Raw genomic sequence first — 26,507 nt, 5'->3', positions numbered from 1 at the left:
ACGCTTGATCAACAGCCAAACAAGATGGATCGTTTAAACTCCATCAGAACTTGATAAAGAGCTTTCCACTGAGACTTTTGTCTTGGAACACATATTTTCTTTTAAAGTTCCCTACTTGCAAATGCTCTCAGTGGGGAAGAGCATTAATCTTTGGATCCTATATTCTCACACTTCCAAACCAGAGAAGAATAGGGAGGGACATACATTTGACCTGGATGGACCAGAAGCAGAACTTTACCAGAGATATAAAGACGGGCTCTTCACATACCTATCCACAGTGTTCTTGGCCTAACCAGACATCTCACCTTCTTTCTACATTTTACTTACTAAGACAGAGCCTTAACTACTGTTTCAGACAGCCATAGACCTAGCATTAACTACTGATTGACAGGGCAGAGAATTTTACCCAAGATCATTTTTGACAGTCCTGCTCATCAGTTTTTTGCCTTCCACTTAACAATCTCTTCTGCATATGGTTGATATTGCACCTGTGGGAATGTTAAAATGTTTGTCACAACTACTGTGGCATCTGACACATGGCACTAGAGATCCTTAGTTGAAAGGGTGTGCCGGTGGGCTCCTTACTCCCTCACACGAGGATGAATCTCTTTAGAGGCTTTAGGGTTACAGGGATGGGCCAACCCATTTCACAGGCTGACATCATTGCTGCACCCCCTGGTGGCAGAGCAACAGCCATGGGAAGAGCTAAAGCTGTCAGCTGTGGTGGCCTCTTCACATTCCCAATGGGAGCCAGCAGTCAGGCTGGGCCAGGAAATTCCAACAGCATGTGCCTTATCAGAAACAGGATCCTTGCCGTATACTATGCCTTGCCACTGTGAAGCTGTATCCAATGAAAGTGTGCCCTGCTGTCAATCAAGGTTATGCATCCTGCAAGTTCTCCACCCCACATCTCAGCTCCACTCCTGCTGGGGGATACATAAATAGCATCTTTAGATCCTATATTCTCACTCTTCCAAGCCAGTGAAGAAAAGGAAGGTTAGGTAGGAAAGTCATCTCAAGATGGCATAAAAGTGGCCTAAATAAATTACTGGTTTTGACAGCAGGCTAATTTGGGCTGATTCAGACGTTACTGCAGCAGCAGCAGCAGAGTCAGGTCACAGTAACAAGGATCCCTTAATGCACCTGAGCACCTTTCCAATATTAGTATGCATTAAACCACTTCCCATCTTTTGAATATGTGCACCTCACCTGCAAAGACCATTGGTTTTGCTGATTTAAACCCAGGCAATGGCTCCACTGGTTGGTTATGCAAATAGATTGTATCTCCTATTTGGGCTTCCGTGACTTCTTTCATTCCAGCAATGAGATAGCCAACCTGGCCAGCATATCTAAATGAAATTGGCATCACGCAGAAATATGTATTACTTGGGGCTGTGCTCCTGCTTGCTCCACTCGCCAACCCCCCACCACTCCCGCCATGGTAGCCTTGCAGAGCTTCCCCTTCCCACTCCATGCAACTACTAAGCTCTCTTTTCACCTTCCCAACCCCATTTCTGAAGCCATTTCCCTCTTCTACTCTGCAGACCTACTTTGCACCTGTTTTCCCTTTCACCCACATGTCCATTCCTCCCCGCTTCTATGTTCTATTCTCCTTGCACACAGACCACCCACACATGGTAACCTCTTGCCACCCCCTCTTCTTTTGTACCTGTTTTCATCTTCTCCTCCATTCTCGTGACTCCTCCTCCCTCCTTTTTTGCAACCCCCTTTGCCCCCCCATTTTCACCTTCACCCCTTTTTCTTTACTCCTCCTCCCTTTTCTCAACTCCCTCTAGCAAACAGACCACCCCCATTTCCATGACTCCTCCTCCCTTTGCACACACACAATTTTCACCTTGAATCTTTTTTTCCCTCCCTCCTCCATCTTCTCAACTCTCCCTTGCACATGGACCACGCCTTCTCCCCTCCTATTCTGCAGTCCCCTTTGTACACACATTCCGTTTTAAACAATAGGAGAAGTTTGAGTAAAACGGGAATGGCGGACAATTGAGAGGGGGGAAGTGTTGGTTTTAAACAACAGAAGAGGTTTAAGTAAAACAGGGATGGAGGAACAAGAGAGGAAAAACGTGTTGGTTTTAAACAGGAGAGGTTTTACTGCACTAAGAAGGGAGCTGGGAAAGGCTCTGTTGTACCCTTGTTATTTTCTGTGTTGTACTCATCTTCTCTATCTCACCTTTTTAAAACTTAAAAAAAATCCCTAGTATTCCTTCCCTCCCAATCTACTCAGACCTCTCCTGTTTTAAAATGCCACTTTCTCCCTGTCATGCCCCTCCCCGTCTGCACTGCTACACCAGGGCAGGAGAGGATCACAGTATTGTTAGAGTTTGCACAGACATAGTTCAGAGACCACAACCCCACTTTGCTTCTTCCCCTCCATGTTTCCATGGAGATGAGGCTTGCCCCTCCAGCAGGAAGACACTCTTACACAGATACAGAATAGGAGAATATTCAATATTTCAAACCTTTTTCTTGGCAGAATAAGCTATTTAGGAATTTGGATATACATAATCAACTGCCTACAATTACATCAATTCCCCATGCTAGCTGGCTACAATCTTTATACAACTGCTACACAGCTTTTGCAAATAAAGTGAAATATGAGCATTTTATTGTTGCCTGAAATGTTCATTTCAATGACCAGCACGTTGTCTTTTGTCCTCAGGCAGAGGCACCAAGAAGCAGTTCCTAAATGCCATTAAGCCAATTTCATCTGCTGGTCTTAACAAGAAACTTGCCCCTGCTCCATATTTTGCCCTACATGTCAAAGGAAAATGGAAAGTTGAAGGAAAATCTGTCTTACTGCTGCTGGCATGGCAGCCACAGGAACAAGGATCAAGACATCACCAAAGGCCTCACAAATAACACTTTCTGATTTATTTCAAAAACTTTACACTTACAATTTATGTGTTGGCTGCTCATTGGGTGTCAGAATTCCCACTTCATTAACTGCATAAACCTTTTTAGTATGAGCTGATGTTATCCTATGGCCTTTATGAACCTCTCCACCAAACAATGCTATGTTGGCAATCACACCCCTGTAATGATCAAAGGTGGAGTCGAACACCAAAGCCTTCAATGGGTCACGTGTGCTAGCACTGGGCCTGTTATAAGAAATAAATAAATATATAATGCATACTGAGAGTTATTTTTGAGTACCAGATATATATTTTCAAAGTGCTCGCATAACAACAGTTCCAGTTAATGTAGCAAGTAATAATATGATTGGCAGACAGAAACTGAAATGTTTAAGCATCTCCATATTCTGATTTTTCATCACGTCTTATTTACCAGACAAATCTACTAATCATCAAATTAGGGATATTATTAAAGAGATTCAAATGGCAACATATACTTGGCTCAAGTAAAAGGCTAGGCCTAACTGCAATACAGACTATTCTCAAGAGTATATGTCAGAAAAGAAAAGAAAACTTACGAAGGGATTCTTTCGATAACTTCCTGAAGTATTCTTTCAACATTTGTTCCCAGTTTAGCAGAAATCTAAAGTAAATTAAAAATGAAAGTTGACCTTATTTCAAGAGAATGCTATTGAAGCCCAGTAATAAACTAAAAGTGTCATCTTTATTTATATATTATGTTTCATGCATGATGCCCAGTTATATTTTAAAAATGCTTTACAGTGAATAGTTGCTGTTGTTATATGCCTTCAAGTAGATTACGACTTATGGCAACCCTAAGAATCTTTTTTGGATATATTCATAGGGTTTTCATGGCAAGAGGTATTCAGAGGTGGTTTACCACTGCCTTCCTCTAAGCCTAGGGCACTTGGTATTAAGCAATTGTAATTGTTCAATGACTTTAAGAATTCATTCCACAAAAGGAGGAAGTAATATCCTGCATTCTGGGGTAAGTACTGGATCCAAAACCAACCTTCCACTGACCAACCTTCCACTGGCCACCTTGACAGGTGGGCAGGACCCCCCTTATGTTAATCACCCAATGTCATATGAAGTCAGGTGATGATCTGATCACTGCTGAAAAAAGCATAGCTTTCACTGGAAGCCAGATTTCAACACTGAATACAAGACACGGCTGAAAAGAAACAATCCCAAGGTTCTAGTTTATTTGTTTGCAGCCACAGCTTTACCTGTCATGCATCTGATGACCTGATGTCATATGATGTTAAATGAGTGACAGGAGGGTGTGGCCTGGCAAAGAGGCCTGATGAGCCTAATTACGGCCGTGAGCCAGCAGTTCCCCCAACGCTACTTTATTTGGACATATTGGATAACAAGAAAGAACAGGACAGTCATTGCGTAGAAAAAAAGCTCATTTCAAACATTTTAATCCTCTAACAATAAACAGGAAAATTTGACACTGTAAAAAAAAAAATTGCACTTTTCAAGCAGTAGCGAAAGGGCCACAGCTCAATGCAGAGCACGTGCTTTGCATGCAGAAGGCCCTAGGATCCATATCGGACATCTGAAAAGACTCCTCTGAAGAACTCGCATACACTGACAGCAGCTCTCAAAATACTGAATTAGGTGAATCAGTGGTCTGATTCAGTATCAGGGAACTTCCTACATTCCTATTTGATTGAGTCTCAGATGCTGTAATTATTGCAAATAAACTACAGAAGAGCAACATGATATTTAAACATATGTAAATATTTAATGGACTACAACCCATGGATTCAGTCCACAGATCCAATCACACCGATGCATACAAGGATCACCAAACAGATCATCAGTGTAATCAGCTTTGACAGTAACAATCCACTATATTCTATCCCCCTGACAACAAAGTGATCAGTAATATAAAAGGTTATCATACCAACAATGTATTAGGAATTTTGCAAACGGACCCATTCCTAGCACAGATCAGCTTTACCTTGGATGCTAGATGCAATGGTGTTTTACCCCATACAGCCAAGAAGACACCTTGTGTGCAGAAGACTACTCCTGTGTATGGGTCTTCTTTTGCTGGACTTGAATTTATGACAAACAGTGTGCACACGCTTACTTGGGACTAAGTTTCACTGATTCTGAGTAAATAATGCATAAGAGTGTGCTGTAAGAATATAACTGTTTAGTAAAAATAACCTGTAAGTGTCCCTGTTGAAGAGGTTTATCAACAAAACACACATTTATAAAAAGATGTCTTACCCTAATACAGTCTCCTTTGGGGATATCAAATACTGTTTCAATTTGATTTTCTACTCTCTCAGGATCTGCATTCTTTAGATCAATCTGCAAAACAAAGTTACTGTTACAGCAGCTCAATGATTAGGACAATAAACAAATCCTATTAGAGCAAAAAACTGAGAGAAGGCAGCAATATTCACTGGTGTTTTAAAAATGTCTGCTATAGTTACATATTCGTTTTTCCATATTTTACTAGCAACCTAGGAACTTTCTATGTCTTTCTTAAACTAGTGATCTGAAGCCAAGGAGGGGGTGTTTATTTAGAGCAACTATGTGAAATTGGAAACAGTTGGTTCAGCAGCATCATATTTTATGTACAAAGCAAATACAATTACTAGATAGTGTTCAAAACATTTTTAAAAAGACAAATCCCCGGCCTGCAGGTTCACTGTCTAAAATCAACTGATACAAAGGGAAGAGTAAGGGAGGTGACACAAAAAGGGGAAATCAAGCAAAACATAAGGAAATACAGATGCTGAACCAAAAACTAGAACAGCTTAAGAGATCACAGAAGAAATAAACAAGGTTTCAAATTCTGTTGTTCTACTGAAGAAAAGGAAGAGGAAATAGGAGGCAGAGAGTTCTAAGCACAGGGAGAAGCCAGCCGTGACGCATAACCCTGTGCTTGTTTACTTGGAAATAAGTGTCAATGTTTTCAGTGAGGCTTGCTCCCAGAACTGCGGCTTGCACGGTCAAGGATAAAACAGTGCTAAGGAAATAGGACGCCTAACCAAAATATTAATTCAGCAGTGTAAAGAGTAAGAAGCTTAGTAGTGCCATATGCTCCCAAGATTCATCTTATGACACCTAAGACAAGGGCCTCTAGTGTGGCAGCACCTGTTCTTTGGAATGAGCTTTGAATGACCATTGGAATACCTTCAGTATTGGCATTTGGGCGCCTGCTTAATACACATCTGTTCACCCAGGCTTTTCCTGAGGCATGATCCAGCTATGTTGATGTGTCAATCTGACCTACAGATTTGTGATGTATTTCATGCTGTACACTGTCATGATGTTTTTCTTCTTAATGTTAGCAGGTATAGAAATTTTTGCAAATAAATAAACAAAATGGGGAGAAGAAATAGGAAGGCCTTAGAAGTAATAATAGTTTATAAATACAGACAGAAAAACATAAACCAGTGAAGAGAAAGCCACAGAGGTGACCCACAATCAGAATGGCAACTTACCCTCCTGTGGCTCACCTCTGTCCCAAGTGCACTAAGGGGTGCTGGGGAAAAGTCATTATTCTATGTTAAAGCTTTATCGAAGAATTATTAATATTGTACAAAGTGTGGCAAGGATTACCTTATTTATAACAGGAATTATTGATAGTTGTGCTTCAAAGGCAAGATAAAAGTTTGCAACCGTTTGAGCTTGAATACCCTAGAAAACAGTATTAAACATTTGAGAGTTTGTGCATGTAATTCTCCCCCCAAAAGTCTGTCCCAGAGAAAAGAGGCAGGGTTGTAGCTCAGTGACAGAGCACATGCTTTGCATGCAGAAGGTCCAAGTTCAATCCCCGGCATTTCTAAGTAAGGTGAGAGAGAGCCTTGGGAGAGCCGCTGCCACTCAGTATAGACAATTATGAGCTAGATTAACCAATGGGTTTGACTCAGTGTAAGACAGTATTAACTATTCCTTCACTTTTATTAATAGCTTATTACACAGCCATGAGAGTGGCTGTATACTATAGCGTGGATTTTTCACATTCCACAATGTTAAATTGAAAATACCCCCCGTGCCATTCTGATGCTTCCCATAAGCTCATTTCAAAACAAAACCTTACAAATTGTATAGTCCTGAACTCAGAAACGCTTGCTTAACAACACTCTCAATTTTCATGGCGATGCATAAAACAGTCAGAGAATCAAGAGTTCAAAGTCTAAAAAGAGAGAAAAAAACCCCAGAGCCCTTTTGGACTTTTTTCTCCAAGTTCTCATAATCTGTTGAAATTCATTTAAAATCAGCCATGCTCACAGAGTACCTGTAATGCTATTACTGACTTTGCCCCATACTCTGAAGTTCATCTTCTGCAGTTTAAAAGTTAAAAAAATGCCTGGTTGATTTTTAATCAATTTAAGAAATTTTGGCTGGCAGCCTATAATAACACAGGGCATGCTCAGTAAGAACCAACTGTCACTGTTCTAAACGCCAGACTCACAGCTCAATGTTTTCCTTTTGGAAAGGAAAGGGCCTTCCTTTTGTCCAGTGCCTACCCAACCAATCTCCTCCCCCTCCCCTCCCTGCCCCTCCCCCAGGTCAGTGTTGGACTACAACCTGAGACCAGGGTTCGAATCCCCACACAGCCATGAAGCTCCCTAGGTGACCTTGGTAACATGTGCCTCTGAGCATATGGTAAGTGGTGGCAACACCTGCAATCAGCCCATATAACAGGAAGACATTTGTTGTGCTGATCTTGTTTTAGCAGGGAGGAAGCAACATTATTAAGACAGTTCATATAGTTCAGATGGTCACTTTAAATATGTCTGATTTACTTTGCAATTTTAGTGAAGTTTCCTATAGGAAATCATTTTCTTTGTTTCTATTTCTGTGATTTTTTGAGAAGTACAGCAACACTTTGCAAAATTTACACTAAAAAAACCTCCGAACATAATTGTGAAATAATGGCACTGACTTCTGCAGAATAGTCTCCAGTGGACCTCAGGAGTGTCTCAATTTGCACAAGATAAAACAGTGGGAGGTGAAATATATTCTAGAAAAATTCTAGGTGTGCTCTATGTTTTTAATTGACCGTGCCCACCTTGCCTTAAATGAAGTGGTTTAAACACAGCGGGCTGAAAACATGCATCCTCTTTTTTCCAACAGCTAGAGTCATTGCTGAAGTAGCAACATATTGTAATCAGTCTGATTTTACATTAAACTGCAGTTTCAGATTCAACTTTTAATGCACCCAAAATAGAAATAGAACATAACCTCCAATTTGAAACACAAAAGGCTTTCACCATCATGACATTGACCAATAAAAAGGCTTTGAAATTAATAAAATAAATTTGACACAGATTTGTAGGATGAATAATGAGGGAAATAAAATGTTCTAGTTTAGATTCTCTGTAGAAACATTAGTAACACAGGAAAGAAGCAAAGTAAGAAGAACACCAACAAACATACAAAAATATAATTCTCTATCTTTGGAGATGGCAGGTGTTGCCACCACTCATCATATGCTCAGAGGCACGTTACCAAATTCTTCCAAGCTACACAGCAAGTGGATTGGACTGTGAAAGACCAACCCAAATGGTGTTTGCATTTTGACCAATTTGTAGGGCAGTACAGTATCTCAGAGAGGAGGTCAGGTCTCCTGCTCCCCTGGTGCATTCACTATAGCTGCCCAATTTCCCTGCTTTTTAAAGTTTGATAGAAATATCTGTGGGCTATAGCTGCATTCTTAAACCACAAGGTTGCCTATTAGTGAATCTAATTATTGTTTATTGATGGTCTTATTGCTTGGCAAATTTAATTTTATTCTTTTCATGTACGTGTTGTAAAACACCCTGGGATCTTAACTGATGGAGGGCAGTTTAAAAGTGGAATAAATAAAATAAATAAAAATTAGTTCCAACTCAGTCCCACTGTAGCATTATTACCAATGTTGCAATCATTTTGGTTCTTCATACCTTAATTTTGTTTGGCCAGAAATTAGATTTAAATCCTCCACAGAGCTTTCACAACAAAGCTTAACAGTACAATCCTATGCATGTTTACTCAGAAGTAAGTGTGGCGTAGTGGTTAAGGTGTTGGACTAAGACCTGGGAGACCAGAGTTCGAATCCTCACATAGCCATGAAGCTCACTGGGTGACCTTGTGCCAGTCACTGCCTCTCAGCCTCATGAAAACCCTATTCGTAGGGTCGGCATAAGTCGGAATTGACTTGAAGGCAGTACTTTTTCTTTTCATGTTTCATTGTGTCCAGTGGGCTTTAGTCCATAGTGAGCTCCAATCTTATACTCATTTACTTGGGAGGAAGTCCCACTGAACGCACTGGGGCCTATATCTGAAAAGACTTGTTAAGGGTTGCATTGTCAGTGTGTTTAGGATTTCAGGCTATGATCCCTACCACTTGTGCAACCCCTAGCACTTGTAGAGACATATTTTCTGCCATAACACAGGATCCAACTCTTACAAACCCAATAATCCCATACAATATGTGATGATCACACATTGCCTAAGGTGGACACCTAAGTTGTCCTTTCCCATTATTATTTTTAAAAGTTATCCACAATGACAGATGGAAGTTTTCTTGAACCATTTGGAAGAGGAAGACTGTTCATTGCTCCAGAAAAAAAAAAACATACACACAAAACAGAAGTTACCATTATCAATTATATAGCAAGGAGCAAAGGAATGTACTTCAAAACTCCTACCTCATTTGCATCCACTACAAGCAAGACACCTTGACAAGCAGACAATGATCGTGATACTTCATAACTAAAATCTACATGGCCCTGTGGAGGAAAACATGATACATGATTTTCAAGAACAATGTTTTGGCAGCTCAAAATCTGGTTAATAATACCATTGAAAGGATGCCATGAAGCCATGGTGTTACCCACTATCTGCAGACTTACCAAAAACCTTAATCTAGTTTCTGATATTTCACAAATTCATGAAGTGATGGAACAGAAGCTACATCTAGCTATCTGAGGCCAGTGAGATAATGGACAAGTCTCCATGACATGAGGAAATGGCACCACCGCCAACATCCTCATAATCTTGGAGGAATGGGTCACCATAATATCCAAACCAGAGCCTAACCCCATTAGGAAACTAATTATGAAAACTTCTTGACCTGTCATTAGTTAATTGTAATTCCTGAGGAAATGGTTCAAAAATGATAGTTTTACTGGAAGAGGGATATTGGGCAGACTTCCATCAATTTGTTACACTCTGTGGTAGCCAACCTGGTGGCCTCCAGATGTCTCCTGACCATTGGCCATGCTAGGAGTTGATGGGAGTTAACAGTACAAAACTTCTAGAAGGCATAAGGTTGAGGAAAGTATAGGATCTAAGGTCTCTACTGTTCTGCATTTGGACTTTCTGATGAAGATGCCATGAGAGTCAACAAAGAGTCTCTGTGCCAAATGATGAAGTTTTCTGGATGACTCATCAGCCTCAATCTTTGTAAACTTCCTCATTAACTTAGCTTCTTCTATTGAATAGATTAACTGTTAGTTTAACAACTGCACTGTGTCCAATGATTAATTGCAGTTTTACTTCACTCCTGTCTGGTAACAATGGAGCTTGATCCAACCTACCACATGTGCAAAAGGTTTCCTGCCTGCTAATATATCAGAACACAGCATCCCTGCGTGTGCCCAGCTGCACAGCCTGTTCAGAACTGCTAGACTACAGCTGCAAATTTTGCTCCAGCCCATGGTTATTCAAGGATTATTTACATACCACCAAAGCTACTGGGCCACTTAATGTAAAAGTTAAAACATAAAGTATACAAAGAAAACAAACAGAAAATCTAAAACAGAATAAAAGCACAAGCAGAATAAAACCAAAGTAAAACCAGCAACAAGAAATAACAATAATGCAAAAGATCTAAAAGCACTAAAAAAAAGCTTAAACAAAAAAACCAAAGAACATACACTACAGTTCAGATATGCATTACTTCCACAACTTTTAACAATTAACTTACAGGCGTATCAATGAGATTTAAGAGATAATTTGTTCCTTTGTGATTATAAATGAGAGAGGCAGTCTGGGCTTTAACAGTGATTCCTCTTTCCCGTTCCACTTGCAATTTATCCAGCACCTGCTTATTATGGTCAGCTTTGGCAATTGTTCCTAAAGGGTCAAACATACTCAATAATTAATGTACACATGAGTAAGAAGATACTGTAAATTTACATTCTCGTAGGCTTATGGCTATTTAAAAGAGAGAGAGAATTTATATGTATTATCTTTCTTAATCTATTCCTATCAAGAAAGCTATAGTTCCAATGTTTGGCATGGCAGCCAGATAATATTCAGGGAAATTCATCTAAAATATATTGAAGCAATGGATAAGCAAATATCCTCAGAATCGATGGTGCAAGGCAAAATTGATGTTTTGGTGCCCAAATGTTTTAATGTGCAATATTAAACCCAAGTTCAGCCATTCAGATGGGCCGTGTGCCTTTCCTTGTCCTGTCTTAAATGCCAAAGTATAGATGGTCAATCGAAGGCCAGCAGGCTGCATCTGACTTACCAGGGCTTTCCCATAATCTTGTAACCAAATAGGTATTCCATACAAAATTATGAGAGCAGAAGCTTCAGCAAACTGCATATACTGCCATCTGTATAGATGTTAGTCTGTATAGAAGGCCTGTCTACAATCCTCATGATAAGAAAAGACAATTCACCAATGAAAAAAAGAGTGGTGCACATTCAGTGGACAAATCCAGATTCTGCCAACAAGTCATATGTTTGCTTAACACATTTTGCCTCCATGAGTTCAATTTTTAAAAGTGTTTGGCATGGAAGGGGAGGACAAGAGAATGGGCAAATGGAATAGGAGAAACATCTATGCTTCTCTTGGCAACAAGGTGAATACTTTTTTTTAATGCAACCTGACTGCAGTTTCGCAGCAGAGATATCAACAACAAAATAGCCGTAATGAAACTTCAACTCATTGAAATAGAAACAAAACTTTGGAGTCCCATTTCTATAAAATATTCACTTCATCACCGCAATAAACAAAATTTTATGAGCCATTACCCTAGAGAAAGCACTATATTTTACGTATGAAAATATTGCTAAATCTATATTGTTACATAATGGTCAGTATATGACAGACCTCTTGCATGAGAATTGTATTGCTGTGCATGCATAACAAAGTAAGATGAAGCCAACCACTGCAATCTGTGGTGGAGGCCATTCCACAGCCTGCAGATGACTCCCTCATAGCAGTGAGGAAAAGGGCTTTCCACATGGTGGCACCTATCTCGTGGAGATCAGACAGGCCCTGACTGCTGGGTGCCTCCGACAGCAATTATAACATACCTCTCTGCACAAGCTTTTGCTGACTATTAATACTGAGTCCTTACATCTCTAGCTACCATAATTGATTCTGATGTTTTCCTGTTGTTTTATTGATATGGCTTTTATTCTTATATCACATCACGCCTGTGTTGTTCGATCTACACTGGCTTCCTGTTGTTTTCCGGGCCCAATTCAAGGTGTTGGTATTAACCTTTAAATCCCTATACGGTTTTGGCCCAGTTTATCTCACGGAGCGCCTGCAATGCCACCAATTATGCCGCCCGACACGATCTCCCACACAGGGCCTTCTCTCAATCCCGCCGACAAAAACAGCTCAATTGGCGGGAACCAGAGAGAGGGCATTCTCAGTGGCGGCCCCCACTCTTTGGAACTCCCTCCCACAAGATCTACGGCATGCCTCTTCCCTAAATACATTTCGTAAAGCCTTAAAGACCTGGCTCTTTCAACAGGCCTTTGGGACTTCCGGGGAGGGTTAACTGTTATGATCAAATGCCTTATACCCTTCGTTATTATTATTGTTGCTGCATTGTCCTATTTTATTATTGTATTTATTGTATTGTATTTTAACTCTTTATGTACGTCGCCTAGAGTGGTCTTTGGCCAGATAGGCGGCATATAAATTAAATTTATTATTATTATTATTATTATTATTTTGTTTTATGATGTCATAATGTTCTGTAAACTGTCTTGGTATTTCTTTGAAATGAAAGGCAGTATACATATAAATCTAATTAATAAATCATACCGCAGAATGATATAAAACATGAGGCACACTCTAAAATTATCTCACCTGTTATCTCCAGCAGCCTGTCTGCCAGAGTACTTTTCCCATGGTCTACATGAGCTATTATGCTGAAATTTCTAATGTTTTCAACAGGAAACAATGCCATATCTACCGTGTCCTAAAGCACATAAAGGAAAATTGTCACAAAACATTGATAGCCTAGGGTAATGGACAAATCCTGCATCTTTGCCAATGCACTTATATTTATTAAAACCATAAGATGCAATTTTACATTTTCTGTTCCAAGATACAAACTGAGGAAAAAGAGAGGAGCTCCAGCCTCACACAAGTTTGCTATTCTGATGTACATCTTTAGCAGCTTGATAGCATTTGTTTATTTTCCATCTCCATTCTGATCCAATCTAACCAATTCCTTACTAAATCTAGTTATGCCAGCCTCCCCCAGCCTGTGACTTCTAGATGTTTTGGACAACATCTCCCATCAACCTCAGCCATCACTACAAAAAACTCAGCTTAAATAAGTAGCAAATGCCTGGGCAAATAAAAATGTTGTTAGCATGCACTGAAAATTTAACAAAATCAGCAGTTGCTTTATGGGGGGAGGGGATGATTCCACAAACTGGGCACCATAACAGAAAAGACCATCTGCCTGGTTACTGCAAGATGAAACTCAGCAGGCTGCAGCACTACCAGACAGGCCTCATCCAAAGATCTTACCATACGGGCAGGTGTATGTGGGAGATGACATTCTTACAGGTTTCCAGATCAGAAATAGTTTAGGGTTTTAAAGTCAACAAGACAACCTAAAGTTGGCTCAGTAGCAAATTAGCAGCCAGTGCAGCTCTTCAAAACTGGGGCTGCAAGTTCTCAATAAACAACCCCAGCTAGCAGCTTTGCCAAAACATCTGCACAGCATCAAGTTGGGGAACACTAGATTATGTTACACTCATACGCAGAGTATACATGTTTTGAGCAGCACCCTATGAAGATTCACATGCACACACAAACAAAAACAGCAGATATGTCGTTCTTAATAATAACTCTTAACTATTATGTTTCAGGCTGCAACTCATTTTTGTAAACCACTTAGAGGTTTCTTACACTCTAGCACAGTGATTCTCAAATGGTGCACCCAGGCACACTGGTGCACCCTAAGAGGTGGCTAGGTGTGCATCAAATATTATGAAAGTATATTTTAAAAATGAGAAGAAACCCATTTGTATAGGATAAGTAATAGTTTTCTATAGTTTATTTTTATTCAAAGTTTAAAATATATTAATATATTTTTAATTTTGTACACGAAGTGCGCCAGAAATTTTTTATATGTTTTACAGTGTGCCGCGAACCAAAAAAGTTTGAGAACCACTGATCTAGCACTATATACTAGCCATGACGGCTATGTTCTGCCTCCATAAGCATTCTAAATACCAGCTGCTGGAAACCGGCAGGAGGGGAGAGTGCTACGTGCACTCAAGTCCTGCTTGTGGGTTTCCCATGGGCAACTTGTTGGTCACTGTGAGAACAGGATGCTGGACTAGATGAGCCATTGGCCTGATCCTGTAGGGTCTTCCAATGTTCTTCTCCGTTTTGTTAAATAAATAAAACATACATACTTGGGAGATAAATTTCACTGAAATGAATGGGACTCCCAAGTAAATGTACTTAAAACTGGGATATTACTGAGAAAACATTCACTTCCCCGATACTCATTAAAAAAACACTAAGAGGAAAACATCAGATGGCTGCAGAGCACACGGTTGTTTGTAAAGTAGTAGCAGGAATTAGGTACCTGATGTCATCTACTGCAGAACACAACCCAACCCCAATGCATGAATACCCCCAACTTGCTATGGAAATTTTTGTCATATATTTACTTCTCAACTATATTGTTACAAAATGAGCTTAATAATGCTGAAATCAACCCTACCCTACAGATATATTTATAAGTACACAGACAGCTGTCACCTTGCCAGTCTCTGAGCAATATTGCCTGGGGAATGTGACACAATGTCCAGGAGGCTTTTCTAGTCCCGGAGAAAAATATGAAAACATGCCAGCATTATATGACCTCTTGAGGCTGACACAAAGACATAATGCCTTTTTTACAAGTGCAAACATGTTTTTAGGTGAGCTGCAGAAGTCACCGTTCAGACTGTAGTACGACAAGCAAAGTGCTTAGAACAGGGCATAAATGCAGCCACTGGTTCAGCATAGTGTTCCGCCAAGATGCTTCTTTTTACAATCAGCCAAAGGGATCCTTAACAAAAACACATTTCCAGAAGATGGAGCAAGTTGTTTTTATGAACTTGTCTCTATGTGTTCTCTGTACAGAGCAGAAAGATCCAAAGGTTCATGGTGGTTACACCCTCTCTCCATGGGTTACACATTGGGCTATACCTGTGAAAAGAGAAAGCTGAAACTTAATATTTAGCAGTACATCTCATGTGTTCTAAAACTGTATTCCTTCCCCTGTCGCAACCAAATCATTAATATTGGGGGGAGGGGGAGAGAGAGGAATTACTTTGTGCAACAAGCAATCTTAACGTGACAGACCTTGCCTGATAAGCTTATGCCCTCCACTGCAAAGAACCTAATACTTGTCCTAACAGTTATGTTTACTGTAACCCAAGCTCAGAGTTCCTTCCTTCATTTGCGTTTACCATCCCTAAGAGTTACAACAGTAGATGCGTTCATGAAGGATAGGCCAATCAACAATAAATAGCCAAGACAGTTAAGTGGAAGCTCCAAGTCAGAGCGAATATTCCTCCAAGTATCAGATGACAGTGGGGCAAAAAAGAGAGGGCAGCTGCCTTCCTGCCTTGTTTGTAAGCCTTCCTATGCTTTGGTTGGGCACCGTTGGAAAGAGTATGCTGGACTAGAAAAACCCACTAAGCTCTTCTTATGTTCTTCATATACTTGATTATCCTGTTCCTATCCTGTGTGCTCTTTGGCCATTATTTTAATTTTGCAATTAATTAACCAGTTTGTTAATTTTGGCAGAAGCAAGCAGTTTGTTTACAATAGCAAAAATGAGCATTCCTTCAGACTTTAATGCCGCTGAGTTCCATAGCCCGTTGCTGAGGAATCCATTCTACAAGCCTAATGCCATGACCTATTAACCATTTAATAGACTTTTAAATCTGCAATTAAAGCTTTAATGGAATAATCATACCAATTAGTCAGTCATTGCCCACAATTAGCTTCCATAGCTTGAACAGTCCATTCATGCTTATTTCCATTCAAGTTCACCTCCATTAGGTTCAACAATTATTCACTTGGCTTGTGTTTGTTTCAGAGTTGATTCAACTGTTATATTACTACATGAAAGGCATTTCCATAAAAGAATGAACATGAAACCTGCAAATGTGCATTGATTTCCACTGTATGTAGATATGCTTGGAAGCTTTGATTGGCCATGCCTTCCCAGGACATATTTGCATAGCAGAAAACAAATGTAGGTGCTAACTTATGCAGGTTACACGCTGTCTATGTATATGAATCAATCTACACCAAGGATTGCTAACCTTTTTGGACCAGAGGGCACATTTCAAATTTTGAGAGGGTGCTAGGGGCATCAGTCACAAAATAGCTGCCATGGGGGCATGACATAACACAAAATTAGAGTGTAGTCATGCCATAGCATTTCCCATAATTGTATTTCCATATTAGAAAGTTTTGCCTGCTATGCAGCTGTGAAAGGCACAACAACCCTATTTTCCCCCAATACCAACCCCAAACCAAAGCCTAGGCTGCCTTCCTGTACCCACTTACCTGGAAGTAAGGCCCATCTGAGTAGACATGCACACCATTGTACTGTAAGTTAACTATATGGTGAATTCTTAATGAGTCCCTGGTCTTTAGCTCCTACAAAACAGGAGACATGCCTAAGTCTCTTTGCAAAGTTTTCATGTTTGCCTTTTGGGGCAGGGAGGCTGTTTAACAGTCACCGACACCTGCTGTGTAGTAGTTGCAGATAATAGTTTCTAGGCACTACCTGATCTCAGGGGAACTCAGCACAAGAAAGATGCATCCTGGTTGCTAGGGAAAAAGGACCTGCAACAAAATGCTGCAGTATTCCAGTCAGTTATGCTCTCCACCATGACCATTCCATTCTCCCTCCCACCCTATTTACTATTTTATTCCGTAATAGCCTTTCAGGTACACTGAACATTCTCAGTCTTCATTCAGATGTTTTAAGGGGTAACTCCTTAGGGTTTAAAATTGGATTTCTGCAAACCTTAGGGCTCCCTTAAGCCTACTGATGCATCCCTCTTGCGTGTGCATGTTGCCATTTTGGCTACATAAGCATCAACATTCACAGCCTGACTACTAGAAACAGGAAATTATAGAGATAGAACAAGGTGGGAGAATTCTAGAATGTTCTACTTCAAGTAGAAGTGGGGACATTTCTGAGAGCCTGTCCACATAAAACAAGCAGTCACTGTATGTTCTCTCTTACATAGTAGTTTGGGGGCAGACTTTCAAAACTGACTTCTCTCTCCCTCTCTGTAGTTTGTTGTACAGGTTTTACCACCACATTCTGCATCATGTGTAGAATAGTTCCAGATCTGCTATAGCCATAACTTTTTTAAAAAGTTCTGTTGCTTCCATGTGTGCAAAGCAACATCTGAAATGTGAACAGACAGAAGATAGCAGCAGTGACTTCTATGATGATGAAGTATGCACTTGTAATAATCCAATTCTGTTCCATAGTTACTGGTGCAATCTGCTGCGTGCTTCCACTTCATATGTTACACTGCTCACATGTACATATTATTTATGTCAGCAACTATTGATGGGGTTTAGACAGGGGAGCTAACACCTTATCCAGCTCATAAATAGGTCTTCCATGTGAGAATTCTGCAAAATGTTAAACTCCTAGACATGCAGTTATCCGAGTTCAGAGAGACATGCAGTTATAAAAGGCAACAGACAAGTTATCTTGGAAGCCTACACACAAATCTGGAGATCCACCCTGGTATAGTGTTGAGCTAAAATCGGGTAGGTCCTGATTCAAACCACCATGCAGCCATAAAGCCCTCCAGGTGGCCTCGGGCTAGTCACTCAGCCTAACCTACCTCACAGGGTTGTTGTAAGGATAAACGAGAGAAGGAAAATAATCAGACATGCCCAGGAAAGACTAGGCATCAATATAATAACTAAATCAATGGCACACACGGAGGTCCTAACTACCCCCACCCCGGCGACAAGGAAAGAGGAACAAGAGGTTTCTTCGGCCAATTGAGAACAACCCACCCGTAACAAAGAACCCCAGTAACCCTTCTAACGGATTCTCGCCGCCTCATTTAACACATCGAGCAAGAGAGGACGAGGCCGCCGCCATTAAGGCTGGCCGGCATCTCATTAGCTAACCTCGAGGTTCAACAAACGCGCTCACCCACCTTTCCTAAACAGATTGAGACATCACAGACTTTAGGAATTGAGATCCTGCTTGACACGGAAGTAATCGATGTATCCCGGAGAAAACGGGGAAATACCTTCCGTCGAAATATTTTCGTACCTCTATGGGAGGAAATGGATTTGGGGCGCATACAGATAGAAATGTTAGAGCTGCAAATATAGAACGCTGTAGAGATAGAAATGTTAGAGCTAAACATACAGAACGCCGTTTCTAACGCCGTTTCTAGATTTCTGTTTGATATGGGATCCCGATTTAACGCTGTCAGAAGGGGTAAAAGCGCAATTCTTTTACGTGCAATTTAGTGCACACGGCACAACTGTGTCCGTATTCTGCTGAGCATTGCGGGAGGAGAGCGGAGAGGTGATGGAGATGGCAACGGACCTTTAGTGTGTCGGACTCGGAACCTACACTGTGGAATTTCCTCTATTTGAATATTAGGCAGGCGCCATCTCTGCTATCTTTTCGGCGCCTTTTGAAGACTCCTGTTTCAACAAGCCTTTTAAGTTGAGACCTGTCCCAGTCTGCATCTGTGTCAGAATTGTTTAATATGTTTTTTAAAAATGTTTTTAATGCTGTTTTGTTTTAATGTATTTTAAGATCTGTTTTTATGATGTTTTAAAGTGTTTTGGTGCTTTGTTTGTCGCCCTGGGCTCCTGCTGGGAGAAAGGGCGGGATACTAAATAAATAAATTCACGTAGATTTATCGTCTGCAAACAGAGGTGCATATTTGTAGGACTACAGTGAATTTAATTCATAGATTAAAATGGATTAAAAAGGGTCTACATCGCAGGTTTGTTATAAACTACTCTCTCAGCCTGTTTCCCCCATTTGCAATAGGTGAATAATGTTGTTGGGCTACACTTCAGGGCTGTTGTAAGCCATTCCCAAAACCACAACTCTCCCCAACTGCGACATGAAGAAAATATCTAAGGATTGTTTTTGCATCAACAGGACAGGGGAGTTTTTAATACGTTTTACACCATCATTTTTTTCTTGCACAAAATGTCCTATGAAAGTGGAGGCACTACTGTTTTTGTATCTTCTTCTGAGTGGGGGCAAAGAGAAAGTGGCTGGTGCCCAATCCCAGCCACAGTAAAGTTCTGCATATCTCCTCTGATGGCTATAATAAATTGTCACTTGTAATTCCACAAACGAAGAAAAAAATAGTACAGTATCAATACCAGCCAGGAAGTGTATTGCCATACAATGAAACTGACAATGCAACCCTTTTTAATCTCTACAGTCTACATGGGCAAACAGAGCAAAGAAGGATCCGCTCAGTTGCAGCTTAATAGCTGGCCCAGGTTGAAGATCCTTTTGCGTGGGTTGTAGGCAAGGTACTGGGAAAGCACTGATTGGCCAGCCTCGTGGGCGGGGTCGGAGATGGCCATCTTTGCGGACAGAAATTTCCCACCCTTTCTCCCCCTCCTCCATACATTGCTGCTAGGGTTGCCAGGTTCAGGGCCTGAGACTGGTCCTGTATCTTTAGGAGAAGAGAAAGTCAGCCAAGTGCAGGTGTTCTTGCAACACTGTAATGGGAAAAACCACAAGGTGGAATTCTCCCTTCTCCCTGCACAACTTTTAAAGATACAGACCTCTTGGTTGCCAGGACTGAATTGGCCTTGGTCGCCCTGATGCATGACCTCTATCGGGAGAAGGACAGGGGGAGTGCAACCCTATTATTCTTACTTGATCTCTCAGCGGCTTTTGATACCATTGACCATGGTATTCTTCTAGACCAACTTGGTGAGATGGATACTGGAGGCACTGTTTTACAGTGGTTCCGATCCTATCTCCAGGGTCGCTCTCAGAGAATAGAACTGGGTGACTGTCTTTCAGCACCTTGGCAGTTGTTGGTGGGCTGGATGAGGGACAATAAACTGAGTCTGAATCCTAGCAAGACAGAGGCACTGTGGGTTGGTGGTTCCCGAGTTCGGATAATTGGTCAGTTGCCTGCTTTGAATGGGGTCGTACTCCCTCTGAAAGAGCAGGTTCGTAGTCTGCGGGTGCTCCTAGATCCATCTTTGTCACTAGAGGCCCAGGTGACCTCAGTGGCTAGGAGTGCCTTTCACCAGCTTCGGCTGATAAGACAGCTGCGACTGTTTCTGGACCGGGATAGCCTGACCACTGTTGTCCATGCACTGGTAACCTCCAGGCTGGATTACTGTAATGCACTCTATGTGGGGCTGCCTTTGAGGTTGGTCCGGAAGCTGCAGCTGGTACAAAATGCAATGGCAAGACTGCTCACTGGGGCAGGGCATCGCCAACATGTCACCCCGCTGCTGAAAGAATTGCACTGGCTGCCCATTTGCTACCGGGCCAAGTTCAAGGTTCTAGTTTTGGTGTACAAAGCCCTATACAGCTTGGGACCAGGATACCTGAAAGACCCCTTATATACCCAGTCAATCACTGCACTCTGCAGGTGAGGGCCTCCTACAGATACCATCTTATCAGGAGGTCCGTTCTGCACAACATAGGAAATGGATCTTTAGTGTGGCGCATCTACCCTGTGGAATTCGCTCCCTTTAAATATTATGCAGGCGCCATCTCTGTTATCTTTTCGGCGCCTTTTGAAGACTTTCCTGTTTCAACAAGCCTTTTAAGTTGAGACCTATCCCAGTCTGCATCTGTGTTGGAATTGCTTTTTAATATGTTTTTTTTAAAAAAAAAAACATGTTTTTAACCCTTTTTTAAAAAATGTTTTTAAAGTTGTTTTGTTTTGGTGTGTTTTAAGGTCTGTTTTTATGATGTTTTGATGTGTTTTTAGCGCTTTTGTTTGCCACCCTGGGCTCCTGCTGGGAGGAAGGGTGGGATATAAATCAAATAATAAATAAATTATATATATATATACACACACACACACACACACACATATATAAGACAGTTTTGAAAGCAACAAACAGAACTTCACTCAAGCTTGCTCTGGATCCCTATAAGGATTCCGTTAATCACCTAATATATATATATATATAAACATAATTGTAATTAACCAAACAGAGGTTTTTATTATATTAACAAAATGTTTCAGCTTCCGCCTTCATCAGCTGCCAACATACAAATGCTGTTACCAAGGTGGCAGTTATAAAGCTTTGAGGATGGAATTATTGTAGGAATCAAAGACCTGAAGTAATTCTATATATTATTTAGAAACAGGGATCTGCAGCCTCTGTAATCATAGAACTGACAGCTGACTTAATAGAAACAGGTGTCCTAATATGACTTCCCACCTCTAGGAAAGGCTGAAATATTTTTGTTTTTCTTTCTAGTTGGACTGACTGGTCATCAGCCAAAGAAGCATTTGACATTGTCAGTTATGTTAATTGCCAACAAAATGTTCACTAGCACATCCAAACGCAGACTAAATATATGCTAAAATAAAATGCCATTGTAATGTGCACAACATGAAGATAAGTACTTACCCTATAGGAGACGGGGGAAAACCCAAACAAATAAACATAGCTAGTATGTAGCTCCAAGTTCTGTAGCATAGGAATGTACCTCAAGCAGCTAATCAGCATCTGGTCAAGCAAGTATGATTAAGACTGAAGATGGAATACTGCCTGAACCCTGTCATGTAAGAACAGACTCTCAAGGGCAGAATCAGCAGGACGCTGTGAATAAAATTGGTTTAGGACCTAGTCTGCTGAATCTCAGGATGGTGTTATAGAGTCATTGTTTCAGCATACAAGTTAATGAACAGGTTTCTGAAAGAGATAAACATTTCCTTCCTTAAGTGGCTGGCTCAAACTCAATGATGAATTTGTTTCTTCAAAATAAAGTCTGAAAATAAAGTTTAAGCACCAAAATGAACATACAAAATGGAGTCCTTTTCTCCAAAGTACTGCTTCACTCATTGCATTCAAGAGAGTGTGTGGATAGCGTCCTGCCAGGTAACCTCATATTGTTTAGTAAAGCAAACCACACTTTTAAGACAAGGTTCACAGTAGCATGCACCACAAGGTGTTTTTGATTGGCTGCAGCTTGCTAGAGCATAATTCCTTGGAGGAAACATCCCTGATATAAGGTGTGAAAGAGTTTAGAGACTGTGTTCATATGAAGAAGAATGAAGGCAGACATTTGTTCGTAGCAGGGGTGAAGAGCCTGCAGCTCTGTATATGTTTTTCGACTCTATCATCAGTGGTCATTGGCTATGCTTGCTGGGGCTGATGGGAGTTACAGTCCATCAACGCCTAGCAAATCGCAGGTGCCCTTTCCCCTTTTATAGACGGTTATTCAAGAGTACCTATCTTATGCATACACCTTTATTCTCCAGTTCTTCCTCCCAAAGGCTATTATGAATAAACAGACTGGGCATAGAGTCCTATCCAGCTGGCAAATCTGCAGGTCAGCGTGGGGAGGACTCCATTTCAGGCTGCAGACAATGATAGCTGAAGGCTTTTCAGACACAAGCCACACTTAACATTCAAGGAAGAATGAATTCTTTCTCTCTTGCTAAACTCAGACATGAAGCACTGGAGTTTTTTCCCTATGCAGAGGAAGCTATTTGAGATGCAACCCAATCTCACTGGGGGCTTCCTGTCAATGCTGGTCAACTGACTGGTGCTGACAAAGAGAGTCCTGCTTGCAAAGGAACAGTTGGGAGCTCACTCTAAGTTTCCAATTGTTCCTCTGTAGCCGCATCTTTACCTGCCCCACACCTGATGGCATGTATGGCATCAGGTGTGGGGCAGATGGGCGTGGTTTGTGGGAAACAGCCTCATGAGTCATTGGGGCCTGTGCTGGAGCTAATTAGCCCTCTACCACTGTACCACACAATGATTCCACCTGATATTTGGTATGAACGGCCAGAATGTTATCTCAGGAAAAGCTGAGGCAATCTATCAATTCTTTTATGTGATTTTGATTTTTAAGTAGCATTTGACAAATCACATCATTTTAAAGAAGTTTCACATTGAAAGGTTTTTTTAAAAAAACAACTGAATATTATTGATGAGGGGAGTTTTACTGCTAACAAATCCCCCCCCCGGCTACCTTCTTCTCCTCCTCTTGTATGGTAATGTGACATTTGAAAGTGTGTTTTCCTTCTCACATGATTGCATTAATTTTTCAGGAAGGTTCTGAATCTTTGAGACAGTTTGCATACAACATATTACTAAGTGGCATGTTGATATGTCAGGAGTTTGGATTGAAAGTTAAAGAATTAAATAGATCACATACACTCCAAATGATGTCTAGAGTGTGAGTACCCCCACATTATGAGAAAAATGTGAGTCCCCAGTTGTGCTGCAGTTCCCAGCTGGGCTTGGCTAATCAGAGGGCCACACCCACACCAGACTTGATTTCACTTGAGACAGTCATGGCTTCCCTCAAAGAATCCTGGGAAGTGTAGTTTGTGAAGGGTGCTGAGAGGAGACTCCTATTCCCCTGAGAGAATGGTTTAACAGTCAGCCACTCTGACTGAAGGTCTGTGAGAGGAACAGGGCGTCTCCTAGCAACTCTCAGCACCCTTCACTAACTACACTTCCCAGGATTCTTTGAGAGAAGCCATGACTGTCCAAGGTGAAATAAATGCCTGGTATGGATGAGGCCAGGGACAGCTTTGGTTTAAATTTGTGTGGGAGGCTACATGTGCCTGCTGTAGAATGAAAAGGTGGGGGAAACGCTGAAAAGCAATGATACTGTTCACAATGTTTTCCTTTTGCTCTCTGCTATCTTTTGGGTGCCTTTTGAAGACTTTTCCTCTTTTAACAAGCCTTTTAAGTTGAGACCTATCCCAGTCTGCATCTGTGTTAGAATTGCTTTTAATATATTTTCTGTAATGTTTTTAACCCTTTTTTTAAAAAAGATTTTTAAAGCTTTTTTTAAAATGTTTTTAACATTTGTTTTAATGTATTTTAAGGTCTTTTTATGATGTTTTAAAGTGTTTTTATCATTTCTGTTTGGCGCCCTGGGCTACTTTTGGGAGGAAGGGCGGGATATAAATCAAATAATAAATAAATAAATAAAGGAAAGCTGCTTCCCTTCTGCCCAGTACCCACCCAACCAATCTCCTCCCCTCCCCCTCCCCCTCCCCCTCCTGCGGTCAGTGTTGGACTACGACCTGGGAGGGGTTTGAATCCCCACACAGCCATGAAGCTCACTGGGCAACCTTGGGCCAGTCACTGCCTCTCAGCCTCAGAGGAAGGCAATTGTAAAACCACCTCTGAATACCATTTACCATGAAAACCTTATTCAGAGGGTCAACATGAATCAGGATTGACTTGAAGGCAGTCCATTTCCATTTTCAAACATGATTGCACAGAAATAAATCCCATTGAACTCAAAAAGTATGCAAACAATCAAATCCACCCTCCCTTCTCCTCCCTCCTATTCCCTCCCTCTTGCCTCTTGCCTCCCCCTTCCTTTGCTCCTCCCTCCCCCTCCCCCTCCCCTTCCTCTTCCTCCTTCCCATGGTCAGTTTTATCTATCTTAAGCATGATTGCATGGAAGTAAATACCATTGAACTCTATAAGCCTGCAAATGATCAAACCTGCCCTCCCCTCCCCCTTCCTTTGCCCCCTCCAATATGGTCCTTCCCCCTCCTCCTCCCCAGGGTCAGTTTTTCCTATCCTAACCATGATTGCATAGGAGTAAATCCCATTGAACTCAATAATCATGCAAATGATCAGGCCTGCTTTTTCCCCTTCTTCTCCTCTCCTCTACCTTCCTTCTCCCCTCCCCCTTCTTCCTCCTCCCCTGCCCACTCCAGCCCTTCCTTCCTCCCACCCTGGTCAGTTTTACCTATCCTAAGCATGATTGCACGGGAATAAATCGCACTGAATTCAATAAACATGCAAATAATTAAACCTGTCCTTCTCCCCTCCCTGTTCTGCCTGCTCCCATCCCAGTCCTCTCCTCTGTGTTTCCTCCCCTCATCCCCTATGGTCAGTTTCACCTATCCTAAGCATTACAAGGCCATCGAGTCCAAATCCCTGCTCAATGAAGGAATCCAAATCAAAGCATTCCCGACAGATGGCTGTCCAGCTGCCTCTTTAATACCTCCAGTGTCTGACAGCCCACTACCTCTCTAGGTAATTGGTTCCATTGTCGTATGGCTCTAACAGTTAGGAAGTTTTTCCTGATGTCCAGTTGAAATCTGGCTTCCTGCAACTTGAGCCCATTATTCTGTGTCCTGCACTCTGGGACGATCGAGAAGATATCCCAGCCCTCCTCTATGTGACAACCTTTCATGTACTTGAAGAGTGCTGTCATATTTCCCCTCAGTCTTCTCTTCTCCAGGCTAAACATGCCCAGTTCTTTCAGTCTCTCCTCATAGGGCTTTGTTTCCAGTCCCCAGATCATCTTTGTTGCCCTCCTCTGAACCCATTCAAGTTTGTCTGCATCCTTCTTGAAGTGCGGAGACCAGAACTGGACGCAGTATTCAAGATGAGGCCTGACCAGTGCTGAATAGAGGGGAACTAGTACTTCACGCGATTTGGAAACTATACTTCTGTTAATGCAGCCCAGAGCTTGGAAGATTACTTTTAAAAAGTAATAAATTAGTTACAATTACTTGACCAAAAAAAGTAGTACATACTGTTACAAATACAGTTGCTCTGAAAGTAACTGATTACTTTTTCTCAAAAGTAATCACTACAGTTACATTTCAGTTACTTTTTTTAAAAAGGTGCTGGCCTTGGCTGCTACACATCTAAGTAGCCTAAAACAATATTAAAAATAAACACACACACACAGGGGGTAGTAGAATAATTTTTTTATCCATAAGATTAACAGAATGGCATAACAGAATCTCACTGATACCCCAACAATTGAAATCAAATTTACACTTGAAATGCTGCTTTTATAATACATTCTCACGATTCTGCTCACTCAGAACTCAACAAAACCACATATTTAAGATTGTACCTCCGGTCAGCTTGAATGATGACTCACAAGTCCTCCCCCCTTTTTTTCCCCATAGTAAATTGTGGCATACTTCACCTGTTTGGAAACTTTGTCCTAGAAGCTTATAGGCGGCAAATGAACTTTGGAGCCTTTGCCTTGTAAAAGAATCTAATGTGGTCTGATGACAGCAGGCCTTGTTCTTCCAAGAAAGACTTCAGGGTTCTGTTGCACATGGTGGGTCCTGCCACTGAGAAGGGTTTTTGAACTAGATGTCTCTTTCAAGCCCCCAAATCCCCCATTACTA

The 26,507-nt window shown here is 41.2% G+C and overlaps 1 protein-coding gene across 3 annotated transcripts in view; it reads right to left on the bottom strand.

Annotated features, from left to right (window-relative positions):
• GUF1 (GTP binding elongation factor GUF1) overlaps nt 1-18,770 on the bottom strand; it is a 32,006-nt gene extending 13,236 nt beyond the window's left edge. The window contains exons 1-10 of one of the 3 annotated variants that reach the window (XM_061585528.1): nt 18,339-18,770; nt 14,902-15,333; nt 12,982-13,093; nt 10,846-10,994; nt 9,566-9,646; nt 6,489-6,566; nt 5,145-5,228; nt 3,455-3,519; nt 2,919-3,122; nt 1,210-1,349 (exon numbers count right to left, since the gene is read on the bottom strand). In XM_061585528.1, coding sequence (XP_061441512.1) covers nt 1,210-1,349; nt 2,919-3,122; nt 3,455-3,519; nt 5,145-5,228; nt 6,489-6,566; nt 9,566-9,646; nt 10,846-10,994; nt 12,982-13,093; nt 14,902-15,054 — 1,066 coding nt within the window. In that variant the 5' untranslated portion in view covers nt 15,055-15,333; nt 18,339-18,770. Of the gene's footprint in view, nt 1-1,209; nt 1,350-2,918; nt 3,123-3,454; nt 3,520-5,144; nt 5,229-6,488; nt 6,567-9,565; nt 9,647-10,845; nt 10,995-12,981; nt 13,094-14,901; nt 15,334-16,707; nt 16,797-18,192; nt 18,291-18,338 lie in introns of those variants that run through there. The other 2 variants (XM_061585530.1, XM_061585529.1) reach the window with 2 other exon arrangements.
• Between the last annotated feature and the right edge of the window lie 7,737 nt (nt 18,771-26,507).

Source organism: Rhineura floridana, chromosome 9 (assembly GCF_030035675.1).
Source record: "Rhineura floridana isolate rRhiFlo1 chromosome 9, rRhiFlo1.hap2, whole genome shotgun sequence".
NCBI lineage: Eukaryota > Metazoa > Chordata > Lepidosauria > Squamata > Rhineuridae > Rhineura > Rhineura floridana.
Note: the sequence above shows the minus strand (reverse complement) of the source record. Positions and strands in the feature narration are given on the sequence as shown.